Source organism: Aquarana catesbeiana, linkage group LG04 (assembly GCF_042186555.1).
Source record: "Aquarana catesbeiana isolate 2022-GZ linkage group LG04, ASM4218655v1, whole genome shotgun sequence".
NCBI classification, from domain to species: Eukaryota; Metazoa; Chordata; class Amphibia; order Anura; family Ranidae; genus Aquarana; species Aquarana catesbeiana.
Window position 1 is genome coordinate 420,434,590 of NC_133327.1, and position 20,226 is coordinate 420,454,815.

General features: G+C 41.7%; 1 protein-coding gene across 4 annotated transcripts in view; it reads left to right on the plus strand.

Moving 5' to 3' along the window:
* PEX7 (peroxisomal biogenesis factor 7) overlaps window positions 1–20,226 on the plus strand; it is a 504,207-nt gene that overhangs the window by 432,395 nt on the left and 51,586 nt on the right. For all 4 annotated transcript variants that reach the window (XM_073627348.1, XM_073627345.1, XM_073627347.1 and 1 more), the window contains exon 9: window positions 1,075–1,174. In XM_073627348.1, coding sequence (XP_073483449.1) covers window positions 1,075–1,174 — 100 coding nt within the window. The remainder of the gene's footprint in view (window positions 1–1,074; window positions 1,175–20,226) is intronic.

A 20,226-nucleotide genomic window follows, 5' to 3' on the forward strand; every position in this document is an offset into this window, starting at 1 on the left:
TACACTTTTTGGGGACCAGTGACATTATTACATTGATCAGTCCTATAAAAATGCACTCATCAATGTAAAAAATGACACTGGCATGGAAGGGGTTAACACTAGAGGGCGATCAAGGGGTTAAGTGTGTTCTCTGGGTGTGTTCTAACTGTAGGGGGGGTGGGCTTACCGAAACATGACAGAGATCGCTGTTCCCGATCACTGGTAACAGTAGATCACTGTCATGTCATCTGGCAGAACTTGCACGGACCAACGTACAGGTACGTCAGTTCAGGAAGGAGAGCCGACCTGCCGTAGTATGTCTGTGTGAGCTGGTCAGCAAGTGGTTAAACTCACTTGGTCAGTACAACTGCCAGACAGTAAGTATTTTCAAAAGGAAAGATCAGCAATGGCGGCCATGTTTTTGATGATAAGCTTTCTATTTTATTAGAAAGAAATCTGTTTTCTAATTTTCTAATCACAGTACAATTTACTTTAGTGAGTTCCATTTGAATGCTGGTAATGTTACAATAATAATACAACCTTAAGGATCTCATATTATATTACACACATGTGAATTGTTTTTCTGAGCTGTGTACTTGTTATTTCCACTAGTTGCTTATTTATTATTTTGTTTTAACATAGTTAGGCACCCTTCACACCAGATAGACGACGCCGGGAGTCAGCTTGCTAAGTGGGGGATCTGTCTGCTGATCCCCACTGAGCAGGTGGATGACTGGTCTATGTCTGCTCAACTTATCTAGAGCGGATACAGACACAGTCTATTCTCCATCTGTTTTTAGCAGATCAGATTGGATGTAAGTGGGTATAAACAGACACATGTCCGTTTACACCCATGTCTCCACAGAGAAGAATGGAGGGTCTGATCGGTCCGCCTGAAAAATGGGCAGGCAGACACGATCGGACCACTAGTGTGAAAGGGGCCATATGTGAGTGTTTCATAGCTACTGGCTGTATTTGTTGGTGAGTTGTTATATTTTGTAATGCAATAGGCAGTAATCAGTTGGTATTGTTACTGCAGTGTTCAATTACTAGTTTGTATTAAAATGTTTTGTATATTCTTTTTGTGTTTTTCAGATTCTGGGATTTCTCCAAACCATCACCACTTCTTGAAACTGTAGAGCATCATACAGAGTTTACATGTGGTCTTGATTTCAGCATTCTCATACCAGGACAGGTATTACATTGATATACAGTATTTTGTCATTTTTTAGGAGGTGCAACAACCACAGCTTAAAAATCTTCATTGAATCCCCCAGGTGATCAAGAATATGTAGCATTTGGTTCTGTTCTGACACATGCTGTGACTTTGTGCTTAAAGCACTTCTTTATGCCTGCTTTTACTTGCTGTCAGCTTCACCCTGGCTGAAGCCCAATTTATGGACATTCTTATTGAGAGCTACAGCACAGCACGAAACCCACCACTCCCCTCGCTCAGATTATCGATTTGTGCTCATTGTCTGTCCTGGTTTAACTCTTGTTAGCACCACCAGTGCTGTCTGATACTTTACTTTTGTGAGTTTAGGGGAATGTCTGCAAGCTGCTAGCAGATAGATCACACATCCCCACCAACTGACTGGTTCTTTACTATTGTGATTTTTTGTTGTGTTCAGAGGTGACCCTCTCTTGCTGTGCTGAATAACAGCACTCATCCTCAGCATGTGCCTGCTGCCAGAGACCAGTGATATCAGTAAATGCTAACTAGTTATTCGTCTCCTACAGAGTTGCATGGTCAGACAGTGGTGCCATACTTAGCTCTGGATCCAAAACAACTATCAAAGCAGTGCTACAGACACTTTGGGGTTGATTTACTAAAACTGGAGAGTGCAAAATCTGGTGCATCTGTTCATGGTAGCCAATCAGCTTCTAATCTCAGCTTGTTTAATTAAGCTTTGACCATAAAACCTGGAAGCTGATTGATTTCTATGCAGCGCTGCACCAGATTTTGTGTGCTCAAGCTTTAGTAAATAAGCCTCTTTATCCCCTAGGGTACAGGATGAAGAAAATACGTTTGTGACAAGACCATTTTGATAAGCTAATAAATAATTTTTTGAATTTTCTAGTAACAAAGTCATGATGTTATCCTAGAGCAGCCTTACTCAACCTATTTACCCTAAAGAAATCTACATATTCACAGCTACCCTTAACCCAGTGCCTTTGCACTGATTTCCTCATAAAAAAATACAGTCAATAAAAGCTGTAACACTTCGAACATTTATGATCTGTGGAGAAGTGTTCCCTTTACATTGGTGGTTAGTGTAAAAGTGTCCCCTTACATTGGTGGTCAGTAGAAGGGCCCCCTTACACTGGTTGTCAGTGAAAAAAGGCCCTTAAAATTTGTGTTCGGTGGAAAAATGCTCCCTTTCTTTGGTTATCAGTAGTTGAAAAGCCCCATAGTTCAGTGAGAGAAGGACCCCCTTGCATTTGTGGTCTTTGGAAGAAACAGTGCCCCTTTTGGCCAGTGGAATAAATGCCACATTAAATTGGTGGTTGGTGGGAAGTATGTCCCATGCACTGGTAGTCAGTAATAAAAATGCCCCCCCCCCCCTTATATGCAGCTAGAAAGGTAATTAATGTCATTGGTTAATTACCTTAGAGACAAGAAAAGATGCCCCAGTGGTTCCTATGCTGTTAGCTCTGTGATATTGGTGCTGGAACTATGCAGATGCTGTTTAGGTGTCAGATCAAACCAGTTATGCCAACTAATTGCAACCTTTTGCAGAACCCTAGGGTTCAGTGGACCTCCGGTTGAGAAATGCTATCTTTTCAATTTCCAAAATGTTTTCCAACAATATTTTGCCATCAATTTATGTGTTCTGTATTTTTTTGATAATTTAGTTTTACAGGCATGAAAAATGTTTTGGTACATCAAAATTCTTGTAGTTAACTTACACATGCCATGTATATGTTGCATATAAAAAAATATATCCACGATTTTATTAGGAAAATAGAAATATACTGTAATTCTAAAGAGGCTTACTAATGCCACAGTGAAGAATTTAAATATCTTCCTAAGAAAATGCTACAGAAGGAATGTATATAACTATCCTTGTAAATTGTCATATTTTGAATTGCCATTAGTGTCATATTAAATTAATGCAGTGTCCTTAGCGGAAATGACCTAGTATTATAGTGGGTTATATAATATTATTATAATTATAGTGGATATTCATGAATAGTCTGCTTGGCCCAGTTTGCTTGGATTTTACTTCTAATTACCTATTTGTTAATTAGAATTTGATTTCCTGTCACCTTCTGTGTTGGTGACATGGATCACCAGGGCAAATGCAGAGGGTGATCTTCCCAAGTGGGGACAAAGACAATAGTAAAGACCTAACAGATTTTCTCTACGCTATCCAAAATTTTAAAAACATTTTTACACTTTTATGCTGATATACTTTTAGGTCCCATTCACACCCGAGCATTTTTGAGCTCAAAGCCTCACGCCATTTGTTTTGGTGTGGGGTTCCCCTTAAAATCCATACAACAGGGCTTTGAATAGATTTGGGGGGGGGGGGGGCATACATTTTGTTTTGTGTGCGGTCCACTGTAAAATCCTATGTAGACCCGAAGGGCCTGGTCTAGATTAATGGGAACCCCCACATTTTTTTCCTATGCTAGCTCTGAAATGCCAAAGCTGGCTCCTAAACGCCAAAGTTCAAAAACTTTTTAAAAACGCTGTACAAAAATGTGAAAAGACTCACGACAAAACACCCAAAAAAATGTGAAAAAACACGATGCTCAGGTGGGAATGCAGCCTAAAACTCACATCTACAGAAGTCATACCATAAATGAGAATTGTCACAGTTACTTGTGCCCTCAACGGAACTGTCAAGCGATCAAATGGCTGGTGTTATAACTGATCATGTGCACAACCATGGCAACTGCAGATCTAACAAAGGCTAAGATGGCAGCTTCCTCGGCTGTAAAGGATAGGAGAGTTTAGTTCAGCTTTAGGACAAACCTGTGACTAAACAAAAGAAGCAAAGCAAAAAATAGCAGCATGTAGCTAACAGACCATACCTCTTGTTGCTGAAACTCTCATCTTAAAGTTTTTTCACACTTTTATTTTGTTTTACTGCATGAAAATTCCTTAAATGTAGGATTCTGAATCATGCCCGTGTGGCTAGTTCACATCTACGCACTTCATTGTAGTATTTGTTTAAACTATAGAGAATGTTTTAGCATTTTTATGTGGACCCATTGAAATAAATAGTAAACCCACAAAAAGGCCCGTAACCTAAACGGTCTAAAATCTTTATTCTAAATATTTCTGATTCGCTTTGTTTAATAAAAGAACAATAAAGGCACATAAAAATTGACATTTAAATTGTGCATAAAATGTTGACCTCAGCACTACATGGAGCCTACAACGGTGTCTTCACTTTATCGAGTGGCGATTAAGCAAATTCATTTCTCTCAGGCCACAATACAACGTCTGTCCGTCTTTATGAAAGTATCATTTCAAGCATAGCTACTGTAGGTCAGAAGTCTCCAGGCAGCACTGAGATGAGAATTTCTGCACATCAGGTTGACAAGCTTATGCCTGTACTTACCTGCTGCTGTTAGCTTTATATTTTTCTTTAGCCAGAGGTTTTATAACTGATCCTTTCCTTTCCACTGAGAGCATATGTTCAGTATTTCAGTATTTGGTCACCTGATCAGTAACCGACAAAGACAGAAACAGCAGTGTCAAAAATCGGTAAAATAGATAAGAAATGTGTCTAGATTCTAGGTTTTTAGTTATCTGTTTGTTTCCTGTTCTTTGACAAACATAGTGTAAGTTTTTGCAGTAAAAATTATTACTCAGTATAATCCATTTAGCACAGGTAGTATTAAATTCAAGCTGTCATCTTTGAACTATGTACCATATACTGCATTTATCAAAGAGTTATCTGCTTCCTTGTGCATTACATAGTTACATAGTTAGTCAGGTTGAAAAAAGACACGAGTCCATCCAGTTCAACCTTAAAAACAATAAATAAATAAAATAAAAATATCGTACAATCCAATATACCCAACTTTATACCCTCAGTTGATCCAGAGGAAGGCAAAAAACCCCAGCAGAGCATGCTCCAATTTGCTACAGCAGGGGAAAAAATTCCTTCCTGATCCCCCAAGAGGCAATCGGATTTTCCCTGGATCAACTTTACCTATAAATGTTAGTACCCAGTTATATTATGTACATTTAGGAAAGTATCCAGGCCTTTCTTAAAGCAATCTACTGAGCTGGCCAAAAAAACAAGGAAAGGGGCGCCTCTGAGTATATATCAACAATAATTTATTGAAAAAACAATATCCACTCATATGGAAAACCGTAATGCTGCGTTCAAATACGTCTCTGGGTAGAGGAGAAGATGGAGGACTACAAGTCACAGCAAGTCCACACAGTGCTGACCCCACATTGGATCCAGGCAAGGATGGGGTGGGATGACTGGGAACAGCAAGGTCTCCCTCAGATATCCAGATTACACATCAGGATTGGATGAAGCCAGAATGACACAGTCCATCTAGCTGCGGGTTCCAGGGATATGACTGTGAGGACGCCAGGGCTGATCACCGGCTGTGCTGCAGTGTATGACAAGGCTCGTACGGCTCCGTGAGATGGAATAGCATGATGCTTGAGAAAGGAGTGCCGCTATTCTCACCACCAATAGCGAGCTAACTCGGAAACGCGTCACACAGCTATGACGTCACAGCCCGGCGCCGCGCTGTGCTTGCCCTCCAAGCCTCGTTTCGGCTCCCTATACACGGCCATAGCTATTCCATCTCACGGAGCCGTACGAGCCTTGTCATACACTGCAGCACGGCCGGTGATTGGCCCTGGCGTCCTCACAGCTATATACCTGGAACCCGCAGCTAGATGGACTGTGTCATTCTGACTTCATCCAATCCTGATGTGTAATTTGGATATCTGAGGGAGACCTTGCTGTGCCCAGTCATCCCTACCCCATCCTTGCCTGGATCCGATGTGGGGTCAGCACTGTATGGACTTGCTGTGACTTGTAGTCCTCCATCTTCTCCTCTACCCAGAGACATATTTGAACGCAGCATTACAGTTTTCTATGTGAGTGGATATTGTTTTTTCAATAAATTATTGTTGATATATACTCAGAGGCGCCCCTTTCCTTGTTTTTTTTCTCCTAGCTTATTGGACCTTGCTTCTGGTCTTTTTTGGTGGCAGCTCTGACTGATTCCTCTCCATATATATCTTATATATATACCCATCCTGCCATTGGACTGTTTAGGAACAGTTATCTGAGGTATACCTGCATTGCGCCTTTTTTACTTGTTTAATACTGAGCTGCCCAGAACCACCTCTGTCGGGGTCTATTCTACATTTTCACAGCTCTTACTGTGAAGAAACCTTTGCGTATTTGGAGATGAAATCTTTTCCTCTAGACGTAAAGTGTGCCCCCGTCTCCTCTAGGATGACCGTAAAGACAATAACTCAACACCAAGTTCACTATATGGACCCCTTATATATTTGAACATGTTGATCATATCCCCCCTTATTCTCCTCTTCTCAAGAGTGAATAAATTCAGTTCCTCTAATCTTTCCTCATAGCTGAGCTCCTGCATGCCTCTTATCAGTTTGGTTGCCCTTCTCTGCACTTTCTCAAGTTCCCCGATATCCTTTTTGAGAACTGGTGCCCAAAACTGAACTGCATATTCCAGATGAGGTCTTACTAATGATTTGAACAGGGGCAAAATTATATCTCTCTCTAGAGTCCATACCTCTCTTAATACAAGAAAGGACTTTGCTCGCTTTGGAAACAGCAGCTTGGCATTGCATGCTATTATTGAGCTTATGATCTACCAAAACCCGCAGATCCTTCTCCACCACGGATTCCCCCAGTTGTACTCCCCCTAGCATGTATGATGCATGCATATTCTTAGCCCCCAAGTGTATAACTTTACATTTCTCAACATTAAACCTCATCTGCCCAATTAGACAGTGCACTGAGGTCGGCTTGTAAATTGGAGACATCCTGCAAGGACGTTATTCCACTGCATAGCTTGGTGTCATCTGCAAAGACAGAAATGTTACTTTTGATCCCAGACCCAATATCATTTATAAAGATATTAAAAAATAAGGGTCCCACCACTGAACCTTGGGGTACACCACTGATAACCTTAGACCATTCAGAGTAAGAATCATTAACCACTACTCTCTGAATTCTGCATTGTTTGCCCTGGCTGTGTTGGTAGGTAGACTGCATTCTTATACATTTTTCCAGATTATTAGTATTTAGGTCAGGAGCTGTTTGTTTTTTTTTTGTTTTTTTTCTTTCTTTTTTTTTTTTTAAGCTTTGCTTATTATTTTACTATGGCTGTGTGTTTTTCTTTTCCCTTTTAAATTTAGCTTTGTGAAGAGTGTGATGTACTGACTTTCTAATACCAGTGTAAAGATCTGGAGCCTCGACCACTTGCCCACTGGGCACTTAAACCCCCTTCCTAACCAGACCAATTTTCAGCTTTCAGTGCTCTCACATTTTGAATGACAATAACTCAGTCATGCAACACTGTACCCATATGACATTTTTGTCCTTTTTTTCACACAAATAGAGCTTTCTTTTGATGGTATTTAAACACCACTGGGTTTTTTATTTGTTGCGCTATAAATGAAAAAAGACCAAATATTTTGTAAAAAAAATGCCCTTTTCTTCGTTACTACAATTTTGCAAATTAGTAAGTTTTCTTCATAAATTTTGATCAAAATTGATACTGCTACTTATCTTTGGTAAAAATAACCCAAGTCAGTGTAAATTATTTGGTCTTTGTGAAAGTTATACAGTCTACAAGCTATGGTACCAATCATTAAAAATTGATCACACCTGATGTACTGACGGCCTATCTCATTTCTTGAGACACTAAGTGCCGGTTCACACTGAAGCGACCTGTCAGGCAACTTAGCCGCCTGACAAGTCGCGATCCATTCAGTGCAATGGAACCGTTCTAATGAGAGCGACTCAAGTTGCTCCAACTTAGAAAAAGGTTCCTGTACTACTTGGGGGTGACTTTGGAGCGGCTTGCATTGACTTCTATTAACCACTTCCAGCCAGGCCTATAGCAAAATGACAGCCGGGCAGTGGTTCAGTTATCCTGACTGGGCATCATATGAGGTCGAGCAGGATAAGCCGTGATTGGGCGCCCTAGGGGGCATGCAGCACGGTGATTGGTGGTGTGGAGTGTCAGTCTGATACACCGCATCACTGATCTCGGTAAAGAGCCTCTGACGGCGGCTCTTTACCACGTGATCAGCTGTGTCCAATCACGGCTGAGCACGATGTAAACAGGAAGAGCCATTTATCGGCTGGTCCTCACTTGCGTCTGACAGACGCGAGTAGAGGAGAGCTGATCGGTGGCTCTCCTGATGGGGGGGTCTGCGCTGATTGTTTATCAGTGCAGCCCCCCCCGCGGATGCCTGCCCAGGACCACCAGGATGCTGCCAGGACCAGGGCTACTAACTAGGAATGAGGTTCAATGAACCACCGATATATTTGTGCATCTTGCAGCTAGAATGTAAACAAAGCTGATAGGAATCCCAGGTGACATCAGTGACGTCACCCAGGATCCCTGGCTGTTTGTTTACATAAGGTGAATATGTCATTTACATTATCACCTAAACCGCATGCAAAATCTGATACATAGGCAGAACCACCAGATGCCTCAGTGCCAGAATTACAGATTACCTGTCAGATATCAGAAACAACAAAAATACGAACATAGCGAAACACTTCAACCGATTTCATCAATGAAACATACATAGTCCAAATCATTAAAAAAGTCAACTGTCCAACCTGTGGCAGAGACCGCTTTTCCCTTCATTGTAAAAGGGAGGTCTTTTGGATCTTTAGAATAGATACAAGAATTCCTAGAGGTCTCAACTATGAGTGGGACATTACCCACTATTATGAATGCGTGTCTCATCAACAGTGCCTAAACTATTCAAACACTGACATACTGACTTGCTTCTGCTATCAATGCAAAAATAGTTGTGATCGCATACTCATACATTTACATATTAAACATATCGTTATGCATAAGACCTATATATAATTTAGCCCTGCACAACATAGAGTGTCTTTTGGAACTATTAGGGAATTCATTACTCCTTTTTTTTCTACATGAAATTGCAGACAATAACAAAAAAAACTCCTCTACATACATAGGTTTAACCACGGACATGAATCATAAATAATTTATTTTCATTGCATAAATTTTTATAAAATGTGTTAGTTGTTTTGCTTATTGGCCCAGTTGGGCGTACAAATGCTTACATATTTTTTTCATGCACTCACAATAGTTCACATTGCACACAGGGTAGCACTCCAGGCCTAATTGCACTGATAGATCCTTTCTTTCATACCAACACCAATCACAATTGATCTCACACACCTGCTACCTTTTTGCACCTAAAGAGTGACTACCGATGATGCTTAAATACTCCCCATACGCATCAGTTCCCTATCCCCATGACTAAGTTCCTGGGGGGGCGGAGTGAAACACGTTGGGGGCATGGCCTAGTCGGAGTCCAGGCTGAGGTTGCCACTCCATTCATTGTAGCAGGACACCATAGATGTGCGACTTCCAGGGGTCACCCTTTCCTTCCTTGAACCTTTGCAGGAGCCAGGAGGGGCTCCATCCCCTGTTAGCACTATAATAGCAGCTGCGGATGCACAGTCTACATACCCCCTCCCTATCGAGCCTGAGTGACACACAAATTTTTCCCAGGTCACAGTGTTTATATACAGCAGCCAGGGATCTGTCATTTAGCAGTGGATACGCCTGGTACATCTTCATGGCTGGATGATGTGATTGATGTCGGATTTATACTTAGGCAAAATTGGTTACCTTTTTTTAATGTAATTTTATTAGGATTTTTTTTTTTACAGTGTCCATGTGTTTATTTGCATTTTCCTTTTCAGGGATGAGTAATTATAGGTACTAATGTACCCCTGTATTTGTTACCCTGAGAGGGGTAGATATCTGGATGCCCCCTATTGTAATGGGGACTTCTCTCCTCAAAAACAGAGGCCTTGTCCTTCAAAACTGGGACAAGGTACCTTGTAATTGCGGGTGCCTGGCTACCCAACCCTGCATGGTCCCCTCTTCTCAAAGTTGATGGGGCACCTCTGAGAATGTATCAGTAAACATTTATTATAGAAAATAATATCCACTCACATGGAAGATAGCATATCTGCATTCAGGCATGTCTCTTGATGAGAGGAGAGGGACTGCAAGCTTCAGCATGTCCACAAACGGCTGGCGAATCCACATAGGATGATGTGAGGTGGTGGGGCACAGCGGTTCTTCTCCTTGGCACACAGAACTGAGATGTGATGGTATGTAGAAGCATCCAGGCATGTGTGAGTTCCAGTGGAGGGGGAAGGAGGACGCCGGGTCCTGTCACAAACAGTGCCGTGATGTTGTCAGTCTCCTCTGGTAGCACGGCCGTGGAGAGGGAACCAGAAAGAGGCTTGGCATGGACAGCAAAGCGTGGCGCGGAGCCGTAACGTCACCAATGTGCGACGCGTTTCCGAGTATACAGGCTGTGGATGGTCGGCATAGCAGCACTCCTTTGTCAAGCATCTGCTTTAAGCACATAGTGTTTGTTTATTGTTGTGACCTAGATGAGGATCATATCACGTTTTCTGGCAAATTATTGCAGAAAACCAGTTAATTCCAAGGGGTTCTCATACCTGCCACTGTAGTGCTCCTATATTATTACAATTATTCTTTTTTATACTATTGCCATGAGTGAGGTGTCTTAGCATTCAAGACTGGCATGTTTCCATGAACAGCGGTTATAATACTTGTTTACTCGCAATGACTCTTCTTGTGATTTGCTAACCCCTTGCAGATAAAAATCACAATGAAAGATGAATGGTTTTAACTGAGGTAGAAATCAGCGTTGTTGGTGAAGCTTAGATTGTAGAGCTGCACATATTTTGGAGAACACTGACTGGTTCACAGCATGAAAACCAGCCCTGTATATAATTTATTTTCAAACAGTTATTTGCTTACTTACCACACAGCTTGGCCATCAACCCACGCAGTTAGAAACTCTAAACAATGTGTCTAGAATATAAAACATTAGACCGTGGACCTCTTATGCAAAGATAGTGCAGTTTTTCAATCCAAGTTATAAACACAGCTGTTAGTAAATCTTTACTTTTGTTTCAATTAAATCTTTTTATTTTAAATGTGAGCAGAGCAGCCCCACACCCCACAACAACATAGCATAGTTTGGTTCTTAGAGAGCTACCTTAATCAGTTACCTTGCCACAAGAATGGGTATAGCTTATAGTAGATGCTCTGAAGGACGACCTCTGCAAAATTAGGCTATGGTGGGGAGCGCTAGTTTAGGATTTTGGTAGGTATTTAGATCTGTTAATATTTTAGATAAGAGGTCACTCTCTAAAATCCAATGGGTCTAAAGGAGAGATACAGGAATTGCCGGTAGTACATTTCTGGAGAGAGGCGAGCCCCAGATATATGGTTGAGAGTCCAGTTTAATTTTTAATTTAGAATAACTTTTGTCACAAATATACATTTAAAGTGGTTCTAAAGCCCCCCCCCCCCCTCAAGAAAATTAAAAGTCAGCAGCTACAAATACTGTAGCTTCTGACTTTTACTATTAGGGTACTTACCTGTCCAGGCATCCAGCAGTGTCCTCACCCGGGCCGATTTTTGATTTGGCTCTCAGGATGCTGCCGCCAGGGCCGCCGGTACAAGGCAGGGGTGGAAGGGGATGAACTTCCGGCGAACTAACCAGGTACCCGCTCCCCCCAAAAGGTGCCAAATGTGGCCTTTTTTAAGGTTTTTTTTAACCTTAATGCATTCTATGCATTAAGGTAAAAAACCTTCTGTGCTGCAGGACCCCCCTCACCACTTTATACTTGAGCCTAATCCAGCTTTTGCGCTGTCTCCCTCATCACTGGGCAGCTTGACACAAGTTTATGAATAGATACAGACATGGCGGCTCAGAAGCCAGCCTGCACAAGTGCCCCTATAGAAAGCAAATTTTTATGAGGGCAGTCGCTGAAGAGGGAGAGCCCAGAAGAGTAGGTTTGATGCTGCTCTGTGCAAAACCATTGCGCAGAGCAGGTAAATAATACATGTTTATTATTTTATTTAAAAAAAATTAAATAAATATTTAATGTTACTTTAACTGGACTCCTAACCATGCATATGGTGCTGTCTTTCACTTTAGTTTGGCATTACTACACCCTAATGCCCTGTAGGCGCGACCGGTTTTGCCGTCAGAATAAACTCTGAAGGTAATTTGTTCCGTCGGAAAAATATAGAACATGTTCTCTCTCTAAGTTCGTCTGAATTTTCGACAGAAAAAGTCCAATGGGGTATACACACGGTCAGAATATACAATGAGAACCTCCCATTGGACTATTTCTGTCGGAAATTACGCTCGTGTGTTCGCGGCATAAGTCAGCTCAGTAGATGGAGGTGGTAATGCTAATTTACCCCCACTAGCTGTAGGTGGAGTGGTGACTTGCAAACTGTGTGTGTCACCTGTTTGGCTATGCTGTGTGAAACATGTTTAAACCATAGTATTGGCTTTACAGTTATACAAATCCATCTTGCAGGTAAAACATCATGCATTTTATCTCTGTATTTAGTTTTTTATCTAGAGGTTTGTTTTAAAGTATATGTAACTTAATTTACGTATAAGCTTTAAAGTGGTTGTAAACCCTTACATATACCCACTGAATTGACAAGCCTCAGATGATACACAGAGATTAAACAAATCCACCTACATAAGTTGTACCTGTTTATCTACGGCCCTCTCTCCTCCACAGCTTTCTAAAGCACACAGATCAAAGACTATTACTCAACTCCAGCAAGCAGGGGACGGGGATCTGATGTCACACACTGCACGGCATACAGCAGAGAGCTGAGTGTAGGTAGATGTAAAGGACACACCGCACTATAGGGAAGCATGCACAGCTAAGGCTGTCAATCACCTTCTATGTGCTGGGGCAGCGGGCCATCTCTCAAGATTCTGTGGTGTCAGCATAATCTGTCAGGGGTCACTCATACAGATAGCAGAGGGATAGGAGGGAAGACAGAAATCACACTAGATTCTTCGAATAGAGGCAAGTACTATAGAGCAGCCTTTTTCAACCAGGGTGCCTACAGGTTTCTTCAGCGGTGCCTTGGCAAAATGCCTAAAAATTGACCCAAAATTGTATACAAGCCAATGGGTGGATCAAGCCTGCCTTTTAATTGCCCAAAGCCACCGGTTTTCATTGTCCATCTTTACAACCTTTCAGCTGTTGGGTGTCAGTACAGCATCTTTGTTTACCCCTTCCCTGCCTCTATTTATTAGCTGAGTGAGGGAGAAGAGAAAGAGTGGAATACTAGTCAGTGTCATTGTGCTTTGGCAGAATAATATATCTCTAATGTTGGGTATGTGGATGTTGCAGGGTTATGTAAACGTTTTAGTTTAGTTTTTTTAGAAACGGGTGCCCCAAGAGCGTGCATAATTTTAAAGGGTGCCTTGGCTGTAAAAAGATTGAGAAACACTGCTATAGATGGATTTGCTTTGTTTCTAGTTTCAGAGCTTTACATCCATTTTAAGGCATCCTTGTAATTTCAAAAGCCATTTTCAGTATTTTTAAATTTGTAGCTTTTAGTAAAAAAAAAACATCTGGAGACCCTGCTTTAAGGGCATTCACTGTTACAGGCTCACATCACTCTGTCCCTTTCTCCTATTTGTTCTCCTGCATAGTCACCTTGTCACACGGGCTTTAGATAGAGACTATAATGCCCCGTACACACGAGCGGACTTCTCCTCGAACTGAACTCCGAAGGACTTTTTGACGGAGTTCCGACGAAACGGACTTGCCTTCACATGATCCCACCAAAGTCCGATCGTTACGAACGTGATGACGTACGACCGGACTAGAAATGGAAGTTCAATAGCCAGTAGCCAATAGCTGCCCTTGCGTCGTTTTCGATCCGTCGGACTAGAATACAGACAAACGTTTTTTTCGATAGGAATCAAGTCCGTCGGAAAGATTTGAAACATGTTCTATTTCTAAGGTCCGTCAGATTTTTCCACAGAAAAGGTCCGATGAAGCCCACACATGATCGGAATGTCCAACAGTTTTGTTCCGTCGGACCTTTTCTGCCGGAGAGTCCGGTCGTGTGTACGCGGCATTAGTGGTTGTAAAAGGTATGGTCCAATGTTGTCACCATTGGGAAAAATGCACTGAGAAATGCCTTGCAACCATTGCTTGAGTGAATTCAGACAAAAAGAGGCTGCAAGAAGGTAAAATTAGATCACCAGCACTTAGACGCAGCAAAAGAAGAAACAAAGAAAAAATCAGGTAGTTTAGTATAGGTAGCATAGATAGTATCGTAGTAGGCAAGGTAGTATATTTACACAGTGTCATTAAATCAGAGCCTATGTCTAATTTGATTAATTCTGGAAGGTTCACAAATCATTAAATTGGTTGTAAACCCTTCCTTATACTCAATTGACTCAATTCACGTGATACATACATATGAAACAAATCCTCCTACATAGGTTTTACCTGTCTATCTGCAGCCATCTCCTATCTATAGCCATTTAATGAACATAATTTATACAGCTTGTTTGAGCTTTCAGAAAGCAGGGGACAGGTTGCTAAAATTACATTCTGCAGATCTCAGTGAGTGGAGCTACACAGGAAAAGAGGCCGTGCGCTGGAGCTCCCTCAACTGTCAACTTTTTTCTCTTAGTGTCAGGAAAACGTGTCAGAAGTGACTCATTCAGATGGTAGAGGAATAAGGCTGAAGACTGAAATTACACTTAGTGCTCTGGATTGGGACAAGCACACACTATAGAGGGATATGTTTTGTTCATATTTTATGTCAGAGGTTTACAACCACTTTAAGTAAACTTATATGACAGCAGTGTCTTAAAGTGGTAGAGTCCAAATTTATTGGAATGTGATGCTTTTTTCCAATAAATGTATGATTGAGGATATAGCACTTGGTCCTCTTAATAGTGAGATCTGGGGTCTATTAGACTCCTGATCCTTCCTCTCCAAATCAGCCTATCAAACTGATTTGATCAGCTGCTTCACTGCTTTGTAATGGCCAGTAAACAAAGAACCGAAACCAGAAGTGGCAAAATCCTCGTCACTTCTGGCTTCATTCATCACAAAGGAGAGGGAAGTATGGATGAAGAGTTTGATACTAATTTTGATCCTGGTATAACCACTTCCCGCCCAGGACGTTTATTAACGTACACTGGATGGCAAGTGGTAACAATGCTTTAAATAGGTATTCACCCCCTTGGACTTTTCTTCATATTGTAGTGTTAGAACCTGGAAATTATATGGTTTCTGTGGAAATCTGTTAAAACCCCAAAAGTGATGAACTAACAGCTTTGAACCTTAGTTCACGCTGAAAATGGCTTTGAAATCATGCGACTTCATCTGAACGCGCACGATTTCCAAGCCGCATTTCAGTCCGACTTCGGAGGCGACTTGAAAGACATCTGTGCGGGTTCATGCACAGATGTCTTTAGAAGTCGTCCCCGAAGTCGCCAAAAGTAGTGCCGGAACTACTGGGACGCTCCTTATGTCGACAATAAGCTGCAATTTGACCTGTCAAATCACATGTCACATCGCGTTGATGTGAACGGGGGGCTAAAAGCTGACTGGCGGTAGAGCCCTTATAAGGTACTCAGGCACGTCCTCTCTCCCTTTTGCTATGAGGACTTTGCTACAGGACACTTGGGTTGCTGTGTATCCTTCTATGGACACGCTTACACCATTTCTGCTCCATACGTCATAAGTACTCCACAGGGGAACACCCTCACTTATAGCAACAGTGAAAAGCCAGGTAACTAAAGCAAAAACTCATGAAAACACTCACTTTGCCAAAGGGTTGCAAAACACTCAAAACCCTGAGAGTGACAGTGTTTCCCTTTCATCGGCGCAAGACCCTGTTTTGTAACCGGTCTTTGCATCTGATTCTAGTTCTATCAGACACACTGCAAGCGGCCTATCTGACCAAGGCAAATTTTTCTGCAATTATGACAGATATTCTCAGATAGCTAACTGCCTTAAAGTAGAACTAAAGGCAAAACTTTTTTTTTTCATTTTGGATAAAGTAAGGGAGGGTTATAACCCCAGTAAGGATTATTTTTGCCATATTTGTCCCATTGGGGAGTTTTCACTTCCTATCCTATAGCCAAACAGGAAATGAGAGGAAATCTGTGCAAATTAAAGGAAGCTCTAGGGGACCCCCTGGTCACGAGAACTAGTGTTCCCATTGGAAGATTTCCCCTCTATTACTTTTCTGGGGACAACTTTTACTTTGACTTTCAATGATAATGGTAAACAGGACAAAACCGAGAAGGTGAATCTCTCTAAAGCCTCGTATACACGATCAGACTTTAAACAAACTTTTCCGTGGATTTCTGTACAAAGGGCGTTGGCCGTGAACTTGTATTGCATGCACACGGCAGGACTTTTTAGGCAACAAACACGAACGTAGTGACGTTTCAACGTACTGACGACACTTCAAAAGAGGACGTTCAATTCTCCGACGCCACCCTTTGGTGAACTTCTGTATTGTTGTCTGATCTTTTGCATTGGTTCTGAGCATGCATGTTTGTACTTTGTACTAAAGTCCAATGGTTTTGTGTACACACGATCAGACGTGCCGACGTAGGACTTTTGTTACCGCCAAGTTTGTCTGTTCACACAGCCAACATTTTTCCGATGAAAACCGAAAAAGTTTATCCGATGGAGTGTACACACGGTCGGGTGTTGCCTTAAAACAGGTAATTTGCATGTTTGTTGTCAAAAAGTCCGATCGTGTGTATGGGCCTTTAGAGGGATAAAACAGCAATATAAACTTTCAGGTGTTCTAATCCACCTCCTGTCTATCCAAAATGAAAAAAAAATTTTTACCTTTAGTTACAGTGAAGGAAAAAAGTATTTGAACCCCTGCTGATTTTGTACGTTTGCCCACTGACAAAGAAATGATCAGTCTATAATTTTAATGGTAGGTATATTTTAACAGTGAGAGACAGAATAACAGCAAAAATATCCAGAAAACGCATTTAAAAAAAGTTAAAAATTGATTTGCCTTTTAATGAGTGAAATAAGTATTTGATCCCCTTTCAGTCAGCAAGATTCCTGGCTCCCAGATGTCTTCTATACAGGTAATGAGCTGAGATTAGGAACACACTCTTAAAAGAAGTACTCCTAATCTCAGTTTGTTATCTGTATAAAAGCTGTCCACCGAAGCAATCAATCAGATTCCAATCTTTCCACCAAGACCAAAGAGCTTTTCAAGGATGTCAGGGACAAGATTGTAGACCTACACAAGGCTGGAATGGGCTACAGGACCATTGCCAAGCAGCTTGGTGAGATGGTGACAACAGTTGTTGCAATTATTCGCAAATGGAAGAAACACAAAATAACTGTCAATCTCCCTTGGTCTGGAGCTCCATGCAAGATCTCACTTCGTGGAGTTTCAATGATCATGGGAACAGAGAGGAATCAGCCCAGAACTACACGGGAGAATCTTGTCAATGATCTCAAGGCAACTGGGACAGTGCTATGTGCTGGGTGTTCAGTGTGCCCCTGTACCTTTAAGAAGGGGTGGGATCCCTTCAGTCTATCTGCCCTCCATCTATCCATCAGAATGCATGTGCTTCCATTGTAGAGTCACTCATAAGCTAGTGCTAGAACTACAGAAACCATGGTACCTTGGTATCGCATGTATATGCAAGTGTGTACAGACTAAACACCTGTTTAACGCATACTGTCAGACAGGGTAATTTGGTTGTCTGCGGGCTGGTCGATAAGTGAGCTTGGAGTTTTCCTTGGATTTTTCCTTGGCTTTTCTTCTAATATATGTTGCCTTCCAATGCTACTTGCTGCAATGGCCAGTTATAGGCGGGGGTAGTGGCTTCCTTTTTGTTTTAAAACCCTAGATGATACCCTAGTGCTCACACTTTTTAGATTTACTGAACTCTTTCCCACAAACATAAACGTGAATCATTTGCCATGTAGTTGCCCACCCCATTATTTATTTATTTATTTATTTATTTCAGGTACTTATATAGCGCCGTCAATTTACGCAGCGCTTTACATATATATATTATACATTCACATCAGTCCCTATACCCTCAAGGAGCTTACAATCTAAAGTCCCTAACTCACATTCATACCTATACTAGGGCTGATTTAGACAGGATCCAATTAACCTACCAGCATGTCTTTGGAGTGTGGGAGGAAACCGGAGTACCCGGAGGAAACCCACGCAGACACAGGGAGAACATGCAAACTCCAGGCAGGTAGTGTCGTGGTCGGGATTCGAACCAGCGACCCTTCTTACTGCTAGGCGAGAGTGCTACCCACTGCGCCACTGTGCCGCCCACCATTATTTTATTTAGGTCTTTTGTAAGGCTTCCACATCTTGCTGTGAAGTTATTGCCCTGCTTAGCTTTGTGTCATCAGCAGGCACTGACAAACAGAACTGGTCCCAGGACAGATCCTTGGAGGACTCCACTTACCACACAAGATCATTCTGAGTACTCACGAATTATCACTACCCTTTGGAATCGTCCCTGTAACCAGTTTTCTATCCAGGAACATACCCTATGGTCCATGCTGACAGACCTCAGTTTGTAAAGTAAACCTTCATAAGGAACTGTATCAATTGCCTTTGCAAAATCCAGATATACCACGTCCACAGGCCTTCCCCTTTCTAGATGGCAGCTCACTTCCTCATAGAACAGGGATAGGCAATTAGCCGACCTCCAGCTGTTGCAAAACTACATGTCCCATCATGCCTCTGCCTCTGGGTGTCATACTTGTGGCTGTCGGAAGCTTGCTATGCCTGGTGGGACTTGTAGTTCTGCAACAGCTGGAGGTCCGCTAATTGCATATCCCTGTCATAGAATGTCAATAGATTGGTTTGGCGAGAACAATCCTTCATGAATTCTTGCTGATTACTACTATAGATACAGCTTTCATCAGCAAACTCTTGGATGGTTGTCCCTTATCGTCCCCTCCAATAATTTACAAACTGTTAATGTTAGACTGTTACCATTCTAGTCAGCAAACTGTCCATAAAAATTAGGAACAACGGTTTAGCTATTACCTGACTGAGTTCTTTAATGACTCTCAGGTGTAAGCCATCTGGTCCTGGTGATTTATTTGTTGGCTTTTCTCCAATCGGCTGGTACCATTCCAGTCAGTAAACTGTCCATAAAAATTAGGAACAACAGCTGTCACCTGACTGAGTTCTTTAAGGACTCTCAGGTGTAAGCCATTTGGTCCTGGTGACTTATTTGTGTTAATTTTTCAAGTCTATTTCTGACACTGGCTTCTGTTAGCCACAAGGGTACATTCTGTGATAACATTGCAGTCTTGGTTACTATATCCCCCATTTTCCTTTGTGAACACTGAGGAGAAGAATGGATTTAAAACCATTGCCTTCTCCTTGTCTCTTGTAACCAAATTCCCTTCATCATCTCTTATGGGGCCAATATGCTCAGGTCTCACTTTCTTACTGGTAATATATTTAAAACATTTCTTGGGATTTTTGTTACTCTCCTCCGCTATGTGCTTATGTGGTTTATTTTAGCCTCCCTGATTGCACTCTTACACTTATTCTTGCATTCTTTGTAGTGTTGGAATGCTGACAATGACCCCTCAGCCTTATATATTTTGGAGGCCTTTTTTCTCCTCTTTAATCTTAGCTATTTTATATTTATTGCCCATTGAAGTGCACTGGCCAATATCTTTATTTAATATGTTCTTAAAGCACTCTCATTTTTCCTTAGTGTTCCTGGTTCCTAGGATTTTATCCCATTTAAAACATGTAGCAAAGAGCACAGTTTAGGGAAGCTGGCTCTTTTGAAATTTAGGGTGCTTGTATTACCCTTGAATTTGCTTTTCCTGTGATTTATATTGATTGTAATTAACCTGTGATCGCTGTTTCCTATGTTTCCCCGTGTTTTCACATCCACGATCAGGTCTGTGGTGTTTGTATTCAGTAAGTCTACTAATGCATTATCTCTTGTTGGTGCATTCACCAACTGACCCATGAAATTATCCTGCAAGAGATTTAGGAAATGGCAAGCCTTAGATGAGTGAGCGGTTCCTTCTGCCCAGTCGATGTCTGGATAATTAAAACCCCCCATTATAATATTGCCCTGTCTCGCCGTTATTCCTGGCTGTGATATGA